Source organism: Acinonyx jubatus, chromosome D1 (genome assembly GCF_027475565.1).
Source record: "Acinonyx jubatus isolate Ajub_Pintada_27869175 chromosome D1, VMU_Ajub_asm_v1.0, whole genome shotgun sequence".
Taxonomy (NCBI): domain Eukaryota; kingdom Metazoa; phylum Chordata; class Mammalia; order Carnivora; family Felidae; genus Acinonyx; species Acinonyx jubatus.
The window spans coordinates 49,936,111-49,955,248 of record NC_069390.1 but is presented as its reverse complement, the minus strand read 5'-3'; the positions used below and the strand labels follow the sequence as shown (position 1 = coordinate 49,955,248).

General features: G+C 42.3%; 2 protein-coding genes across 10 annotated transcripts in view; one reads left to right on the top strand and one right to left on the bottom strand.

Annotated features, from left to right (window-relative positions):
* Positions 1–19,138, top strand: part of LOC106986478 (olfactory receptor 481) — a 49,803-nt gene that overhangs the window by 13,261 nt on the left and 17,404 nt on the right. For 4 of the 8 annotated variants that reach the window (XM_027073231.2, XM_053203523.1, XM_053203521.1 and 1 more), the window contains 5 exons: positions 10,926–11,137; positions 13,999–14,101; positions 15,049–15,215; positions 15,984–16,147; positions 16,323–16,473. The gene's annotated coding sequence lies outside the window, so the exon portion shown is untranslated. Of the gene's footprint in view, positions 1–10,925; positions 11,138–13,998; positions 14,102–15,038; positions 15,216–15,983; positions 16,148–16,322; positions 16,474–19,138 lie in introns of all 8 variants that reach the window. The other 4 variants (XM_027073229.2, XM_053203524.1, XM_027073232.2 and 1 more) reach the window with 4 other exon arrangements.
* Positions 129–17,900, bottom strand: OVCH2 (ovochymase 2). Of its 2 annotated transcripts, XM_053203520.1 has the most exons (13): positions 17,529–17,900; positions 15,319–15,428; positions 13,583–13,674; positions 11,436–11,608; positions 10,971–11,066; positions 10,577–10,728; positions 9,760–9,949; positions 6,459–6,549; positions 6,221–6,345; positions 5,330–5,470; positions 4,822–4,952; positions 2,432–2,525; positions 129–1,964 (listed from the first exon to the last, which is right to left on the bottom strand). In XM_053203520.1, exons 1-13 carry the CDS (start codon positions 17,614–17,616, stop codon positions 1,774–1,776), a joined length of 1,674 nt encoding a protein of 557 aa, XP_053059495.1. In that variant the 5' UTR covers positions 17,617–17,900; the 3' UTR covers positions 129–1,773. The 2 variants fall into 2 exon arrangements, with proteins under 2 accessions (XP_053059495.1, XP_053059494.1); XM_053203519.1 differs by lacking the exons at positions 129–1,964; positions 2,432–2,525; positions 4,822–4,952; ... (1 more) ...; positions 6,221–6,345; positions 6,459–6,549 and adding an exon at positions 7,059–8,664 and having other exon boundaries at positions 17,529–17,896.

The window sequence follows — 19,138 nt, the reverse complement described above, 5'->3', positions numbered from 1 at the left end:
TCTCTTTCTGACTGCCTGCCAGATAGATTTAATTGCTTGGTCATCCCCTGCAACCATGTTAGCCAATTCCTGGTGTATTAGCTTGCTTGGCCTGCTGTAACAAAATATCATAAACGGGCTGGCTTAGAAGAACAGAAATTTATTGTGTCATAGTTCTGGAGGCTACAAGCCTGAGATCAAGGTGTTAGTGTGGTTGGATCCTTCTGTGGGTGGTGATGGTGCCTCTCCCACAGCCTGCGGTGGTTTGCTAGCGATCACCCGTGTTCCTTGGCTTGTAGATGGTACATCACCCCAGTCTGCACCTTCATGTCCATGTGACGTTCTCCCTGTGCGGGTGTCTCTCTCCACGTCCAAATTTCTCCTTTTATAAGGACAGCAGTCATATTGGGTTAAGGCCCACACTAATGACCTCACTTTAACATGATTACCTCAGTAAAGACTTTAGCACTAAGTAAGGTCACATTCTGGAGGTTAGGACTCCAACATATCTTTTTGAGATACTCTGGTTGAACCCTGGCTGATACACTCTGTGGGTATCCCTTGGTCACATTCCCCAGAACAGCTTACCAGAAGCATTGTGATCTTCAGGTAGCACGTTCCATGTCTCCAAAAACAATGACTTGTCCTCTGATCTGGAGATGTTTAAATCTGAGTGTAAGCATATACAACTTCTCAGATCACACACACAGGGCCAGTGTTTGGAACTTACCAGAAAATTACTACTGTTAGAATTCTGGAGCATCTCAGTCGGCTGGACCATGGGTGTTTTAATTGAAAAGTGGAGTATTTTAACTATAACCTGGGTTTGCCATAAAGAACTGCTTGTCTAACAAGAATGAACAACTTGAGAAGCCAACAGATGGCTTTGTAGGATTTGGGCAGAATGCTCATGGGTGTGAGGACTTGGAGGGGAGTTGTGTTGCTCGTGTATCTAGGGGCTAAGAGCTGGTGAAGACATTTCACATTTCCGAGCCTCTGTTATGTGTTACACACTTGCTCATGGCCAAGGGTGATCTGATTTAATTCTACTTTCTTACTAGGCATGTATTATTCTTCCATGGTGAGGCTGAAGTAAATGAGTCTTAGATGACTCTTAGATCACACATATAGTAAGGACAGGCCATGATTCAGGCATAGAGTTGATCCTCATTCTTCATGGATTCCACATTTGCAAAGTCACCTACACCCTAACATTTATTTGTAACTCAGAACGAATGGTGCTTTCATGATCATTCAAGGACACCGGCAGAACAGTGACCAATTTGAGTCACCTGATGCACGTATTCCTAGCTGAGGTCTAATGAGGCGGCACTCTGCCTTCTTGTTTTAGCTCTTATACTATAAACAAGGGACCTTTCCATGGTCCCTTGAATGCCATGGGTTTTTTGCATTTTTGTGCCTTTTGTTGGTGATTTTGCTGTTTGAAATGGCCCTAGACATTGTGCTGCAGTGCCATCTAGTGTTCGTAAGGGCAAGGAGGCTGTGATGTGCCTTATGGAGAAAATATATGTGATAGATGAGCTTTGCTGAGGCACAGGCTATAGGCACAGGCACAGGCTCACTGGCTGTGAGCTCAGTGTTAATGAACCAACAATATGTAAGGTGACTTTAAACAGAAACACCCATAAAACCAGAGGCTCCCAGGAACCTAACTCCTCGGAGCAGAGGTTCAGTAATCACTAATTTGGTGTTCAGGGTGACTTTATAGGACAGAGATGCTGCAAATGCTGAGGACCAACTGCATCCATGTTGGGCTGTAAAGGCTTCCCATTCTTACTGCATTACGAGGATGGGAATCAGGACCCAAGATGTTGATGCCTCTGTCTTCTTACCTGTTCCAGGGATGAAAGAGACTGTAGCTTGAAAGCCTCTGTAGGTCACATTTTTATCTGACTGGAAGCTGATGAGCATTACACCAGAGGAGCTCAGCACAGGGGCAAGAGCAATGAAACCACAAAACCTTGCTGGTTAAAGCCCAGCCCAGGCAAGACGTGGTCAAGGGCCCAGCAAATAGGCATGGCATTGGATAGGGAAAAAAAATTAACCTTTAGGCAATTGTTGAGAAATAAACTTTTTTGGTGGTGTCACAGTTCATTTTCAGAATAGAAAGACTCCCACTGCGAATGCCCCTGAGGGAACTAGTTTGAGTCAATGGGCTTATTTCATTGGCACTTTCCCCTTCTGACCCTTAGATCACTGGGGGCCTTCCACACCTTCTGTCCAAATAGCTCTTTGGTTCTCCCTCTGGCCCTTCCTGCCCCTGACCTGGGAGAAGGGGTGGTGGTAGTGACCACTTAAGGAGGAGGGAAGGAGGGGGTGTAGGGGAATGAAGGAAACTTGAACCAGACCCTTTTTACTCCCAAGAACAATTCCCCACAAAGGACTGGGTCCAAAGGCAAACCAGGGGAGCCGAGGCTCCAGGGGCACAGACCTATTTCCTCCTGTCCTTCTACATCCCTGTGCACCGCCACATAGTCAGAAGAACAATCTCCATTCTCTTCTATTTCCAGACTCTGAAAGGAAAGCTGACAAGACTCCACATTACAGCCACAGCAAATCAAATGAACCAACGACCTGATTTTGAGTAAGCAGAGAAATGTGGAGTGCTCAGCTTGCTCTGGGGTGTGACCATAAGAGGAAAGTGAATGGGGCATTCATGAGTAGGTTAAATTGCTTAGGAGAAGATGCTATACCACAGACTCCTAAACTCTAGATGCACCTAAGCTACCAAACAGGGACCAAATGTAAAGGTGTAAATATTTGAGCTCCCTGGTGCCCTCCTAGCAAGACCAAAGAAACAGCAAAGAACAATCTGAGCAATTTGATAGTACCGGCCTTCAATTGACTTTGAAGAGCGGAGCAGTGGGAAATAGGGCTGATGAGGTGGGAATTTACATTTTAAACACACAGATGATGGGGATTAAATGGAGCCTGAACACTCAGCAAAAGACACAGGGCTGCATGGATGGGACAAAGCGGAGGTAAGTGATCACTAATGGTGAATGTAGGCACAGGGAAAAGGAGAGTATCAGAAGTAGGATCCATTCAAACATTTCTACATCCTTACTACAATACTTTCCAGTAGTAAACCCTTTTCTCTCCGAGTCAAATGATATGCACATAGTTCTGACTTGTAATCCTAATCTCCAAATTTCTATCTTGAATGGGTCCTGCACACTGGTGCTGTCACTGACTACAGGGTGTGAAATCATCATTTCACTGATGCATGGCACTCAGTACGCATTTATTGAATAGGTGTGTTTTTGAATCACTTCTAGCTCTGGCACGTTCAGATTTTCAACTAAATTTTGTCTTCCTCCTTCCAGAAATCCTCTCATACTTAAACTTTTATCTTCCATTACTCATAACCAATCTTCCCTTAGTGCTGCTTCCTCCTGACATTTCTCATTTGAATGTTTGGGTTCCAGAAGCTTTTAGAAAGAGAAATTCTTTACTTATTTCCTCTGTGTTTTCTTCTCCCGTCATGTGTAAAACCTGCGTGATCTTTTTTCTTTTCCGAACATCAGACTTGCTATTTCAGGTGCCCCCCCCCCCACTCCCACCTGCTCTCTATTGTTCATTTGTCAATCCAATTATTTTACCTTTTTGCTGGGAGATGAGCTGAGGGCTGGATGGCTGAAATTCTCAGTCCTCCTTTTTAAACCCTAACTTTGTGGTAAATCCAAACTCGGCCACAACTTTTTGTTTGCTTGCTTTGTGTTTTAAATTAAAGGCTCTGTTCTCTGGACTGTTCTAACTCCACACTTCCTCCTGACTCTCAGACTTCTTTTTGCCTCTTAAATATATGAGAACCTGGGGTGCCTGGGTGACTCAGTCAGTTAAGCGTCTGACTTTGGCTGCAGTAATGATCTTGTGGTTCGTGAGTTTGAGCCCTGTGTCAGCCTCTGTGCTGAGAGCTTGGAGCCTGGAGTCTGCTTTGGATCCTGTGTCTCCCTCTTTCTCTGCCCCTTCCCCACTCAAACTCTGTCTCTCTGTCTCTCTCTCTCTCTCTCAAAAAAAAAAAAAAATATATATATACATATATATAGGAGCCTGGAGGTCTTATCCATCCTTACTCCTCCCCCTTTGTTTTCTAGTCTACTTTCTCTCCTTCATATCCTCTCTCGCTTTCAATTATTATTCTCAGAGAAGGACTTCTAAATAAATGCCTCTTCCCAACCTCATTCTGGCCGCAGTCTTACCTTCAACTCTCTGGTGGCATCTCTCCGCAGATGGCCTACTAGTGTTTACCGAACCACAAAAGCTACGAATCAAATGCTGAATAAACTCCGTATCCTGATATTCAAAAACCTCTGTACTTTTAACTCAGCTCCTCTTCCACTACCCTTCCCAATACAGCTCTGACTCGAGGCCAGCCAGTCCCTCAGCCTGTTCTACGCTAGCTCCTCTGTGCTTGCTCTGTTCCCTCTGCATGGAAGGCTTGATGTTTGAGGTCTTATTGGCATGGACTTTTGTTAGCCATTACTTACAAAGTGTTTTGTTAGCAGTTTAATTAATCAGGAAGAAATGCTTGTTTCTAGAAGGGACCAGGAACTGATTAAACCAGTTACCAGATCCAGATGGAGACAGCCCTTCAACAGAGTAAAGTGCACAGCTGCCATCTAGTGGTATATGTGGGTAGTTACAGGGAAAATAGGCTAGTCTTAACACGTATATGTATCAAAGAACTTTGTATGCTGGGTACCAGGGAATAGATCTGATTAAAACAAAACAAAACACAAAACCTCTCCCCTCATGGTGTTTGTGTTAGCTCTTCTGTGGAGATACCAGAGCAAAGTTGAGGGTAACCAAGGTCAGTACCTTTATTAGGTAGTGTTTGGGGGCTTGAAAAACCCAGTCACAGTTGGCCATGTTGCTATAGTATTCAGGATAGTGAAGACTCTGTATGAGGCCTTCTTCAAAAAGGACAGTAAGGGAACTGCAGCCTGAATCTGAAACACAAGGGAAAACGTCCTAACAATGGCATCGTTCAAGCCAAGAGGAATCAATCCTCTGTGTGCTTCCACCTGTCTCCCACAAATGGCTCATCAGCTGACTCCTCAGGCAGAGCTAATAAGAAGGAAGACGTCTGTGCACTGATTCTCCAGAACTCGTTCAGCCCTCTAAGCTCACTTGGGTATGTGATCAGCATGAGTCAGCAGGACGGGAGGAGGAGCACCTTCATGGCCTCTCACCTGCCTTGTGGCCCCCTCTGTGATGGAACCAAACAGACCCTGTTGGGGAGCTCCCTGCCCCTGACTTCATCCCTGCGGGGCCTCAACTTCTCTAAAAGGCCTGGGTAGTACGTGATATAAGCAAATGGTTTTACCAGGAAGGTAGTTTGGTTTTAGAGCTTTATAGGTGAGATTAAACCCAGCTGCATGATCTGTGGCATCAGAGACGAAATTCAGCTGTACAGAGTTGGAGCCAATAAGAACTGATGAAGGGAGGCTTTCCCCACAGAACTTCCCTGGAATGTAAGAATCAAGAGTCTTTGTTCAGAGTCTAGAAAACAGCATCCATTAAGAGACTTCAGGAGAACTGGCCTTGAACTGGATTTGTCAAGACAGTACAGGGTTATCTAAACCAGGGTTTCTCAACCTCGGTACTGCTGATATTTTTTAACTGGAACATTCTTCGTGTTCAGGCTGTCCTGTGCATTTATCGGATGTTTTGTGGCATCTCTGGCCATACTCATCAGATGCCAGTAATACTGTCTCTAGTCATGACAACGAAAAATGCTTGAGACATTGCCAAATATCTCCTGGGGGTAAAATCTCCTATTAAGAACCACAGAAATGCTCCCCTGTTTCTGTTTCTTGCCTAAATAACCTTTGTTTCCTGCTCATGGTTATCCATCGGTATTTTCCTTCTTAGCTGGGTGATGCAGTAAAGGTCATTTTCATGCCTACGAAAGCAGCATTCTGCCTGAGAGGTCCTGCCGTATGTCTATATTTTACCCCTGACGGGCCCCAGACCCGGCAAATAAATCTAGGAAGTCTGGTTCCATGGGAAGCAGATGGAGCCAATGAAGTGTTCTGTGACCTTGCAACCACCACACAGGCTCACATCAGTTCCTTTCCACCGTCAATTCTGAGTCTGAAACTTGCAGACAGAAAGTGTGGTATTTACAGATGCCTCAGTGCCAGACAGCCTGCAGCCCGGCCCCATTAAGTCCTCGCAGCACGACATCCATTTGACAATGTCAGCATCCACTCACCAAGAAGTCTGTCTTCTAAGGAATATATCAAGAGGTAAGTGTGGTGACAAGACTCTGCATCCAAGTGGGAAACATTGAGCAGCACATGCATCTTCTCTGGTGCCAGCAGGATCCATACACACAGCCTGCAGGCAGATACATTAAGAGGGAGTTATTCCGAGACAGAAAGTGTCCAGTTAGTGGGCACAGCCAGACTGGAGGTGGGGGCTGGGGGAAGAGTGGCAGGGAGGCTACTCACTGCTTGCTCTCATAATACAGGTAGGGGCTTTCTGGGAAGTGCAGCTCCCCCTGAGACTCACGGAGCACATGGTCCCGCTCACTGCATGAGGCTGGGAAAGAGAGCCACGAGAATCAGGGTAACAGTGGTGACTGGCCACAATAGTCCTCTCCTTCTAGAACCTGTACAGAAGTGCCTGGTTCTTCATGATGCATGGTTCCTCTCTTGTCAAATATTTCTCTTGCTTCTGTGATGCCTTACTCTTTTTTGTTCTTTTTAGATCCTGCTTAACCTTGAGATTCAATGATTCCTTCTGCTTCACTCCATCATAACTTGCTTCTATAAATACATGTATTTCCCGGTTCTATCCTTAGCTTTCTTTTTTTTTCAAAAATTTTTAATGTTTATTTAATTTGGAGAGGAGAGAGAGAGACAAAGTGCAAGTGGGGAAGGAGCAGAGAGAGAGAGAGGGAGACACAGAATCCGAAGCAGGCTCCAGGCTCTGAGCCATCAGCACAGAGCCCGATGTGGGGCTCAAACTCACAAACTGTGAAATCATGACCTGAGCCAAAGTCGGACACTTAACCGACTTAGCCACCCAGGCGCCCCTCTATCCTCTTTTTACACGAGCCCTCTGACTAGTCTCATCCATACTCTGAGTTTCAACTGTTATTCTACATTTCTGAACTTCAGACCTCGTTTTTCAACCATCTCCTAGATATCCCCTTAACATGCTACAGATGGTCTGCAAAAAACTGCTTCCACTTCTGATTCGATTACTTTTAGGTGCCCTTTGCTTCGTTTCTCAGGCTCAGAACTTTGGTACCATCCAAAGTTTGGTTCCTCCCTGTCTCCCCCCCCCCCCCCCCTTCATCTAAGTGACTGCCAGGTGCCAATTCTTCTTGTTTCCATTCCCATCCTTTCATTCCCCGGTCATTGCCCTAAGCCTCTAGAACTAATGTGTAATCTCATAAGTCCACCTTGAATGATTTCCCCTCCATCCTATCCCCTATGTGCTGTTCTTATACCGCCAGAGTACTGCTCTAATCTATTTAATTAATCAACTTCCTATTACTCAGTAAATCCAAACTTTTTTTTGACAGGCATCCAAAATTTCTACAAATTGGTCTCCATTTATTTTCTAATCTCCCTCACTTCAGCTGCTCTGACTGACATGCTGGTCTCTTACCCCAACATTTTCCTATCTCCATCTTTTAGCATCCATCTTTCGACAAAGAGGATTCCTTGAGCTGCAGTATTTTTCTTTATCTGTATCCCATTTCCACCTGACAACAGTCTACTGGTTCTTTGTGGTTTTGTTGTTTGTTTGTTTCTTTGTTTGTTGTGATTCAGCTTAAAATGCATCTGTGTTCCAAAGCCTCCTCTGGCTTTTTCCCCCCAGCCACTTACTCCTGCAGCTCTCAAGGTACTCTTTTTCCTGAAACTATCTTTGTATTTAGTTCCACAGACTCACAGACACACACTGAATATTTGAGCCAAAGGTGCCTTAGAGGCTATCTGATCCAGACGTTTTTTTTAACCGTTTATTTATTCTTGAGAGAAAGAGCGCGCGCGCAAAGTGGAGGAGGGGCAAAGAGAGAGGGAGACACGAAATCCGAAGCAGGCTCTAGGCTTTGAGCTGTCAGCACAGAGCCTGATGCGGGGCTCGAACTCACAAACTGCAAAACATGACCTGACTGAAGTCGGACACTTAACCGACTGTGTCACCCAAGCGCTCCCAGATTCTTTTCTTTATGGACAAGGAAACTGAGGTCCAGAGGTAGGAAGGAGCTTTCCCAAAGTCACAGAGCAGCTTCATTGAAGACTTGGCAATGTGGGGGAGAGTCCCCTGTACACATGAGGACACTTTCAGGGTAAGGTGTGTAGCTTAGTGACCATCTGCACCACCTCACCTCCCGCTCCCTCTCGAGTGTCTGATCTAAAGCTAGGATTCGGCAAGTGTTTGCTGAGTTGAGATGGAGGGCTTGAAGAAGTGAAATGGGAGAGAATCCAGAGCTCCTTCTGGGTGATGGGCTGCCCTGACTGGCAGGGAATGGCTGTGGGTGCCCCAAGTGTGGTAGCTTTCTACCTAGTGAGCAGAGAGAGCTCTTCCTAAGACTTTTGATTACAAAAGGAACTTATATTCAGAAATACTAGATATTAATTCCTGCTCCCGGTGGAGCAGGCTGTAAGAAATACCCACCTCTGGAGCTCTTCCTCCGCTTCCCTGGGAAAGAAAAAGAAGCGTGCTATTCAAGGTTTGTGGTATCCTGAACAATATTTCAACAAGTTAGCATTTCCCTGGCTCAAAAGTGCAGGGATTTTTAAGTCACTATGCAACTAATGAAAATCTGATCTCTGGAAAGAACAGAAGGCGTAATTTGACAAAACAGGAACGTGGTCTCGGTGTTTTAATGAAATTTCACTCTCTTTATTAAGTGCACTAATCAGGCCATGATTAGCTGGGAGGTTACACAGAGGAAGAGGTTATCTGGTCTACTTCTCCCATTGTTGATGAGAAGGGATGCTGGAGATGAGAATAAGTGGCCCACAACCAAAAAAGAGTTACTGGGGTAGCTACCACTTGAGCTGAGGGCTTGGATGCCTGCCACTGTACACTTGATAACAAACCCAAGTTCTTACCAAATGAATTTTAATTAACTCCTTTGGGACAGAACAGAAGCCCTATTGAAGCTGGAAGCTACTAGTTAGAAAACAATTACGTTGGATGTGGAGGCAGAACCGAAGTTTCAATTAACTCCCTGATCAGTCTAGTAGAAGGTGTTTATAGACCCTGATCTTTTCAGACGTATGGCACCCAGATCTGTGCCTGGCCTTCTCAACCACAGCATCACTCACATTTTGGGTTGGACCATTCTTTGTCATGGGTCTGTTCTGTGCATTATAGGATGCTTAGCAACATCCATACCTCCTTCCCACTAGGTGGGTGGCACCCCCACGTTGTGACAACCAAAAACCAATGCAGACATTGTCCTCTGGGGAGCAAAATTTCTCTATAGCTTGATAAATCTTGCTAGCACAGTTGAGAAGTAAATGGTGAAAATACATCTCTAGCTGATTGTTTCAACTAAAGGCAATTTGACAAAGTCTAGGATGAATGGATTCATGTTTCTTTATATATTTGTATACTGTACTGTACACCATATTTTACTTTTGTTTTAAATTTCATAAATGTCACAATTCTTATGTACTACACTAAAAACAGAAGCAAGCCTGTCTGCTCAGTGGTCCTGTCTTGCCTAGACTCTGCTGACGCTCTCTCTGGCCCTAGCTTCTTGACCTTATGTGCTGGATTTATTACCAATTTGGATGTGTTTGTGGATCCAGGGAAGCACTTTTCTAAGATCTGTGAAGATCCCAGGGGATCCCTGGTTATCTTCCTGCATGTTGTTTCTCCAGCCTCGGCCACAGCCCAAACCCCAAGAAGTCACACCAGCCAGAGTCCAAGCCCCCTTCTTATTCCGGCACATGAGGGAACCTCCTGAATCTCCCTGCAGGGGGAAAAGCCTCCATTACCATCATTATCAGTGTCTGTGCTCACTCTTTCCCCCCAAGAATATGCTAAAGGAGGATCAATGATATTTCTTCACTTCTAATAACTTGGACTCGGTGGCCAGGAGAACAGCCAAGCACAATTCACATTAAATCTTCAAATATCATTAGGGCCTATCAATTTCACCTCTTTCTTCCCCATCCTTCCCCTTCCACCCTTTCTTCCATCTCCTATCTCATCCTGCAGACTCAGAGAAGTCTTGCCCAGTAGTGAAACTGATCCCAGATCTTGGTCAGCAGGAGGAATGGAAGGAAAGTGATTATCCACTAGATGGAAACTTCTCAGTAGGAAAACCCCAGCCACCCTTCAGCTGTAGAGAACCCTAAGCTCACTGATGGCACTATCTCTGTTAGTTGGTCTTTTGGAAAAAGGAGAAGACCTCCTTTGAATTCACACTCTCCAGTAAAAACAGATTGTAAAAACTGTCACTTTATTTCAACTTGACCTCCCTTGCCACCCCTGACAAGAATCCAGTTTTCCTGTAGCCTTCTTTCAGCCCCTCACCTGATGGCAAAGCTGAGGGAAGCCCAGCTAGGGACCTTTCAGCCTGACCACTCCCACCTACCTGACATGCATCTCTCCCTCCATCCGGGAAACCTGTGCAGAGAAAGGTCTGCCCACTGATGGGTTTCTTTAGGGTTAACAAAGCTGCCACACACTCTTCCTGGGTCAAAATGGGCAGGTTCACATCCTGCAATACCTGCGAGACAACGCCATCTAGAAAACACAGAGATGAGAGCCCCAGTGAGGCACTCTCGCACTTCCTCAATTGAAGATGCTACATTCAGGTTTGTGTCCTTTGGAAAGACCTGAATTTCTATGTTCAATGAATATTCTCTTTTGAAATGCTTACACCATTGTTGTTGTTTTTTAAAATAGATTAAAAACAACTGTATTTTCTAATTACCCACCAGGAAGTTCTGACATCTGATTAAGAGAAGTGGCATACAAGTTCTTACCTTCAGCTGAGCGGCCCCAGCCTGCAGTTGTACAAATAAATCCAGCCTCAAATTCTTCCTTTGGCTCTGGAAGACACATTGGGCCCACAAACTGGCCTGAAGAAAAGAGCAGGACAGGGTTTGTCTCATCCACGGAGGAGAGGACACCCTAAGCCACTCACCATTTGGTATGTATGTGGTTCCCCAAAGACCTTGTGAGAGTTGTGATATCTATGCCTCGCACCTCCAGGGCCACTTATCAGACAAAGAAAGACTCTCTCCTGAATCCACATAACCCTATATTTGAAGCCACAGGCAAAAAGAGCTTCACATAGGGGACCCTCCACCTCAAATTCCTGTCTCAATGTGCATGACCCAGAACTGTTGGACATATGCTACATAACATACGCTGTAGGAAATGTGCTATGGAACAGAAGTTATAGAGCACATGGGATAGACAATTCAGAGTGAACCTCTAATGTTTACCAAAATGGAAGGCGCCATCCATCTTCAAAAGAGCAATATCATAGTCCATTGGCTTCTTGATGGAGAAGTAGGGGTGTATGATGATGGTTTCAATGGTGAGGGTTTGCTCCCCTGGCTCTATATGACTCAAGTCATACTCTCCAGCAGTAACATTCAAAGTTGATGCGATATTTCTATGAAGAAGAAGCGGTAAAATGGCTGACTTTCATTTAGCCTCTGAGTATACTCGTAATGGTTGACAATCTGGCCTCTTTCAAATCACATGGATGGATGATATGAGTGTGAGGATACTGAACAGAGAAAGCGAGAATGATTCCATCACTACTAGTAAAAATGCAAAAGTTCCCGATTTAAGTAGGGAACTAGTAAAGAGTGGCCTCAAATGGAGCCAATAATATGGTAAATTGAATACTTTGCAATGTTATTCATTAAATGTCTAAAAATGCATTTATATTGTAACTCAGAGGTCTGAAGCCATAGTGGACTTTATTCAGCTACCCTAACTGGCTGGCCTGGCTTCAATAGCAGTGAGATTCTGTGAGAATTACTTGTGATTCCCCTAAGTATGCTGCTTTAATATCAGAGATCTAATGCTCAGTGTACATTGTGAAAGACGTAATAACACCAAAACTCTGGTATCTCAGCGAGTATGCACAGTTAAGGCTTTGGGACTGATGAACACAATGGGAAGTGAGGATCTTCTCCTTACATTCTTTATGTTTGTAATTCAGAGACATGGTGTGAGATGGGAAAGACCACTCTATTGCCATTCTTTCTGTAGCAAAGTTATCTAAAAGGAACTCGGTAGAATGCATTGAGTTGTATTAAGAACTTTGGGCTTACAGTCTTTGGGCACCCTTTATTCCCAGAAATGATTTTTTTTATATAGAACTGAAAAGGTTGTAATTTTCTCTTGGTATACTTCCTCCAGCTCTTGGCTATATTGGGTACCTAACCTAATACACAGCATCTCTTTAGCCTAACCACCTGCCACACTACAGTGAAATTATCAATTAACTTTTCTTTAGACTATCAACTCTCTGTGGGCAGGAATTACATATTACTTACCTTTGTATCTTGGTACCCACCAAAGTGTCTAATGCCAAGTGAATATCCAGGGGATGTTTGCTGACTTAAAATGAAAGAGGACAAATATGGGACTTGATTGCAGCCTAGTGACTACCCAGAGCACTAAAAACAATAGAACATTTAGAGCACACAGGAAAGTGGATAAAAGATGGAAGTTGTTAGACTGAAGCTCAGAGAGGCATGACCAGTAGAAAAGCGGACATGAGAGACTTCTTTACATTTTACTGGCCTCCCTTTGGTTTCCTCTATCAATTTTGTCTTAATCTTTAAATGCTTAATCTTTAAATCTTTAAATGCTGTAAGTTGATTTCAAAGGAACAAAATAGAACAACAATGACCTTTGCATTTGGGGGAGAACTGTTTTTACACTTTTGGAAAAGGAAGAAGAGAAGTTGGATCAAGAAGTGAGTTACTGAAATATAAAGTTGCGTTCCAACAGCTGCAGTGAGCCCATGACTAAACATGGACAATGCTGGTCAGGGCCAGCGGCTACCAGGGCATGGCTTTCTATTACTAATGTTTAATGTCAGCTCCTTTACAAGGACAGAAATCACAAATAAATCTTCCAAAAATGGGATCAGTATGATCAGACATGTGTTATAAAAGAAAAATACTGGTAGGAGCAATATTTTCCAGAATACACATTTTGTATATAGACTGTATTGTATGAAACAAAGTCATAATTAGAAGCACTGGGTTCTTTTACCAATTTTTTAGGATGCATAATGAACCAGATTTTTTTTTTCACTGAAATGTAGGAGAGGCTTTTCACAAATGTATCTTTATGATCCTTTGTTTTCACTTGGATGTTATTCTTTAATTACTTCCAGTCATGTTTGAGTAAATAAAATTTTCTACTCCTGCAAAGAAAGTATGTTTTTTATCAAGTTAAGTACCCTCTGACAGTGTCACTTAGCCCTTTTTGTGTCATGCATTTAGGATGTTCCCATGCTAATGCATACATCACACATTTCCATGTTGTAATAGAGTTGTTGCTGCTGATTCCAAAGGAGAAGGTGGATAATCTGGCATTCATCCATGAACTAGGCCTTTCCTACCTGTTTGCAACGCAGTGAGCAGCCGTAATCACCCACTGTGCAGAGATGATGGTTCCACCACAGATGTGCTTCTGCCTTCGTTTCAGAGACACCTGGATTACAAAGAGCTTAAGTGGGAGCAAGTCAATGCCCTGTGACCCCCCCACAAAACCTGGAGACTGAGCATATTCTGAAAAATAGGCCCAGATGTCTTATATACAAATATTAGAAGTTGTGGAGTGTGAAGGAGTAAAACCTGTCCCATTACAGCTCAGAAGGGTAGTGTTGGAACCAGAATACTTCCAACCCTGGTCTACAGAAGAGGTAGTTAATTTGAGATGGTTGGCTGTAAGAGTTTAGTAGAATTGGTAGTAAAATTGGTGGTATTTATTTATTTGTTTGTTTATTTATTTATTTTCATAATACTGTTGGCCCAGACTGTTACCCTAATAATATGAACAATGCCTGTGAGTGAAGAGAAAGAAAGAAAAGTATAAGATATAGAAGAGTCCAGATGAAGAGATTTGGGAGAAAAACAAGGTGAGGGCTAAGGTAATCTTTTGACACATGCTTCAATTCCTCCAAGCCTCTTAGAGAATAGTGTGTATCTACAATTTCCTCATGCTTTTACCTATTTGCTTTTAACTACCACTGCTTCAAGCCTATTTTTTAATCTGCCTCTACAAATTACTTGCTATCTTTGGTTTATCTTGTTCATGATATTTGATTTGACTCTAAAATGGGTACAAGTATATGCTGTTAATTCCATTGTCAAAATTAGAAAAAAATCAATTTATTAGAACTGTCTCTTTTTGACCAAAAATTATTCAATAAACTATTAAAATGTTTAATACAGTGAAGAATAGTAAGTAAAAGGAAGTAAAACCACTGACTATGACTTGAATATGAACTTCTGAATTGATTAGTCAACCAATTGACCAGATAAGCAGCTGATCAAATAGACTCTTCAACCAAGTAATTAATTCATCAGTTAATCAAATGACAATGACTCAGCCGTTTAGTCAACCTACTGAGCACAAATTCAATCAACCAAGCATTACTAAATAGCCACTTACCAAAAATTGATGTGACTGACTTAAAGTAAAAGCAAGGGGCTATTGCTCACAAAATTAAGAGGCAAGAATACAACATGGCTCTCAGGGTAAAGAAAGCTGGGAGAATGTCAAAGACAATAAATGCGAACACTGTAGGCTAGAGACAGAAGCACAAAGGCATTTCTATGGCATGGGAAGACCAGGAAATTAGATTGAGAGAGAATTCTTAGGATATCAGCTTCTAAGGACATCCCTAAGATGTCCTATGGTATAGGTACAAATCTCCAAACAGAAATTAGACCTATGGATATGACAGCTTTGACTTTCCTGAGCATCTTTAACTATAACAATGTAACATATTTATTGACTAAGAAAATTGTTTTTTTTATTGTAAACTCATGAGTTGTTTTTTTTTTTTTTAGCTTATTGAAGTGCAATTTTTGTCTTAGGGGCTGAAAGTTTGGGATGGCATTTCCAATTTTTGGAGCAAGCCAATAGTGCATATGATTATTCTGAACACACATTTTCTGGAACTCGATGGATGGACATCTTGAGGGACTTGGATCCTGGCCCACACTCATGAGATATCTGGTTATGAGGTAGGCAGAATGGAGTTCACTGATGAGTAGCATGTGTTTCTGGGAGATCCAGTCCTGAGACAGCTCATAGTCTACCTGCCAGAGAATGTTCCCTGAGACTCACCTGCCAGGGGTAGGAACCCTTTTCCACTTGGCTTCCCCCAACAATGCGACTGAAAATGTTAAGGTAATTCCAAGGCTGTGCCTTCACCAAACTCTGCCCACAAGTGGGAGCTGGGAATGAGAGAAGACAAAAATTTAGTGTTTAGATAGCTCCTGGAAATGAGGGATACAGGAAACTTTACTGAGCAAGCAACTGTAGGACGTTGAGCATGTAGAAATATTATAAAATACCTTTATGTTAATTGTGAGATTTGCTGTAATATGCAGTACATGGGATTCTTAAGCTTTTCTCACATAGACCGGGCACATTATGAAGGCACCTATTTTTTTTAATATGAAGGTGAAGGGACTCAGAGGTAGATCTCCACTGGGTTAGCAGGACTATAGCCCCCTTGGTTTTGAGCAACCTGCCCTCTTAGAGGCTCCTTACAGCATTCTGTACTTCTATAGCATTTATCACATGCCATTATGGTTAATTTTACATCATTCAACCCAGCTAGGCTGTGGTCTTCTCAAATATAGGAGCTTAACCTTAGAAATATCTAAATTCAAAATATCTAGAACAGTTCATTACGCATAGAAGTTGCTCAGTTAAGTAGTGAAGTGGATGACGCCATATTCTGCCTTGGATTGTAATTGTGTGTACATCTTCTTTGCTCCACCCAGGAAACTGAGTGGAGACCATGGTCTATGCTGCCTGACACATTGTCAGATATTGGATTTAAATCTTTATGCAAGTGGAAAGTGGCAGGTTGTTCGAGAAGAGTGGAGAGGAGAGAAGATGTCCTGATTCACACACCACAGTGGTGTAAGGCTAGAAGGGTTGCCAGGTAATGGCAAAAAGAACTCTTTCCTTTTTGTGGAGAAGGCTTTATCCGTGAAAAGGTTTCATTTACTTATTTAACCTCAATGTGTTTTTTGACTCCTCAATTAGCAGATGAGATAGATTAAAGATGTTTAGGACTCCCTGGTAATTTGAGGATGGTAATTCTGTCCCTTCTGCAGGTCATTCTTTTCAGCATGTTTTCAAGGAGAGCCTAGAAAGCCCTGCCTGATAATCACCCTGCTTCTTTACCTGGCTGAACCCTCTAATCCTTATTCCTCAACTTGGGCAACACCTCAACTGAGAAGTCTTCCTTCGTTTCCTCAAGCTGTGGTAAGTATCTCTCCTGTATTGTGTAGTACACTTTCCTCCCCACTTTTATAGACTTTGCCATGCAGTATTGTGATAATGAGTTGTTTGTCTCTCTCATTGGACTATAAACTACATGAGGGAAAAAACCCTATGTTTTATTCATCTCTGTATCTCCAAGGTTTTGCACAATTCCTAGCATACAGTAGACACTTAGAAAAGTTGGATGGATGAACAAATGTTTTTTCTTGAGAGCATATCCTTGAGAGCATAGCTATTTGGATTAACATGGTAAAATATACAAAGTTCTTTCAAATAACTTCTCATTTAATCCCCATTCAATGCCTGTGAATCAAGCACTATCGCCCCTGCATTACAGATGAGAAAGTGAAGAATCAAAGAAAATCACAACTAATTAACAGCAAAGTATGGCTGTAATACTGAGCCTTTTTTGTTCTGAACCCAATGCAGGCATGACATTGAATCAAAAACTTATTTTCTAACTGTTTCAGTTGAATGGATCATAAGTAAATTAGACACGAAGTTGACTATTTCCTGAACTCGCTGAAGCAAAGACAGAAAACAGGATGATTCTTGGGGCTGGCACGACTCTGACTATAGAGAAGCCTGCCAAGAACTACTCTCACCTTATGGTACTTGAAGGAAAAAAAGATCATTCATAATGCACCACAGTAAATAGACTTCATATTTCCCAATAGGAGAATTTTCCAAAAGATTTCCAGTGCTTCCCAATAGATGCACCAATAGATGCTGATTTCCAGAATTTGCTCCATGAAAAAAGATGGGATTGTGGGATATGTCCAAATAAGTGAATCATCCCAGTTTTCTCTCCAGATCAATGCATCTTGTTCAAATTGTATCCCGTGAATGTTTTATGCAGTTTCATATGCTGATTACAGGACAGAAGCTCAAAATAATTACATGAAAAACAATTAGATCTCCAAAATTTATATGCTTCTATTTTCCCAAAGGAATATTGAGTTGGGGTTGTGATGTCCATTGCCAGCAAAGGTTATTCCTTCAGACAAAGGCAGTGATAGTGTTTGTTTGGAACTTACCTTTGGGGAGAGAGAGAGTTGCAGATTTACATTGTTCCACACAGAGCATTCCAAGTAGTAAAATCAGCCTATTCTTGCTCAGAGGCATTTTGAGACTCAGAGTTTTTCCTTGAAAATTTAGAGAGATGAAAGAGCACCAAATAGAAAGCCTGTAAGACCAGCAATAAACCAGTTTAAAAGAAAGTTATTTATTAACCAAGACTTGAGTCATTCAACCATGTCCATACAATGTTTCTAAATGTGGTTTCTTGCAAAGATCTTCGCAAGATGTGGGGAGTCGACCACAGAAGCATAGTCTTGATCCAGCAATATTACATGTCCCATTACACCCACATCAATATGTTGCTTCCCCCGGAGTTTATTGGCTAGCCAAGTGGTTGGTGTCTAAGGTTTTATATGCAAACATTACTTGCTCCTTAGTATATAGGTTACCACTTTCTACAAGAGGATTGAATATCAAAGTTGTCCTTATTTGCAAGGTTATACTACATGCTTGCAAACAACCTGTCAGAATATGCTAAAATATTTTTCTTTCTCTTATTTTCCAATTGTAAATGGGCGGTTATAGCTATGTGTTAGAGAAGGAGAGGGGAGGAGAGGAAAGATAATTTGATAGCACACTCAGGAATGAAGTCAAGCTACCAAACAGTCATTTGGGATACTGTCGATTGGGGCATTTGTGAATCTACATTTTCTCACCGTGTTTTATATTTGTAGAAGGCAAACACTAAATCGCTTTCACTTCTACACCTGGTAGATGATGTGGCACAGGAAAGTGGCTCTGATTATACACAAGTCTTCCTCTTCCTTGACTGAGTTCTTGGCACATCGTCAGTGTGTGAGAAACCCTTGTGGATCGGCCAGTGCCATGTGTGCCCACACGGGAATATGAGATTTTTTCTGTCAGCTTTTACAAATTAACTGCCCCAAAGAGCAAATGCCAAATCAGAAGGCTTTAACGTCCTTGTGACAAGTTTTGCCCTTGTACCACACAATTCTATAAAACTACATCACGTGCAAATAATATAAATGCAAAACGAAGGACACTCAAATCCCCAGAGACATTTCCACAAATACATTAATCCTGAAGCTGGAAAATTTTGGCTGTTGGTATAGGGATTGGTATCAACAATAAGAAGTAGTCAACCCATGTCTAAACTATAATCAAAATCTCAATCTTTTTTTTTTTTTTTGTACAAGTGATCTTTCAGGTCCTGTTATATTTTGTCACTCACTTTCCAGACCAATTTAATTTGACTAGGAATATGGCCTTCCTGACTTTAAATCATTATATTTTGTCTACTTATTGTGTGATACTAGTTTAAAAACTTGCAGGAAGACTTAGCCTGGGACGTGCCTGGGATGTGCCAGGGATGATGTGCCTGGGCAGACAGGCCTCAAGTAGGCATGGAGTCCCCATTAAACCATAGAGAGTTTGAGCTTTCAAACTAATGTCAGTTTCTAGTACCACAGAATAAGGAAATTGAAAATGAAAAATGAAATGAAAATGAAAATGAAAAAAGAAATCCAAAATGAAAAATGATGAGATTTTCCTTGCCATGTGAGAGTCGGGTATTTTTGTTGACTGCCACACAGAAATGTGATGGGAT

Excerpts from the sequence above, each read along its gene's own strand:
- OVCH2 (XM_053203520.1), bottom strand. The coding sequence starts at position 17,616 with ATGCCTCTGAGCAAGAATAGGCTGATTTTACTACTTGGAATGCTCTGT. Across the intron at positions 11,609-13,582 it reads GCTCACTGCGTTGCAAACAG|AAATATCGCATCAACTTTGA; the intron begins GTAGGAAAGGCC and ends TCTTCTTCATAG. Across the intron at positions 6,550-9,759 it reads CCACAAACACATCCAAATTG|CCTCATGCAGTGAGCGGGAC; the intron begins GTAATAAATCCA and ends TCTCTTTCCCAG.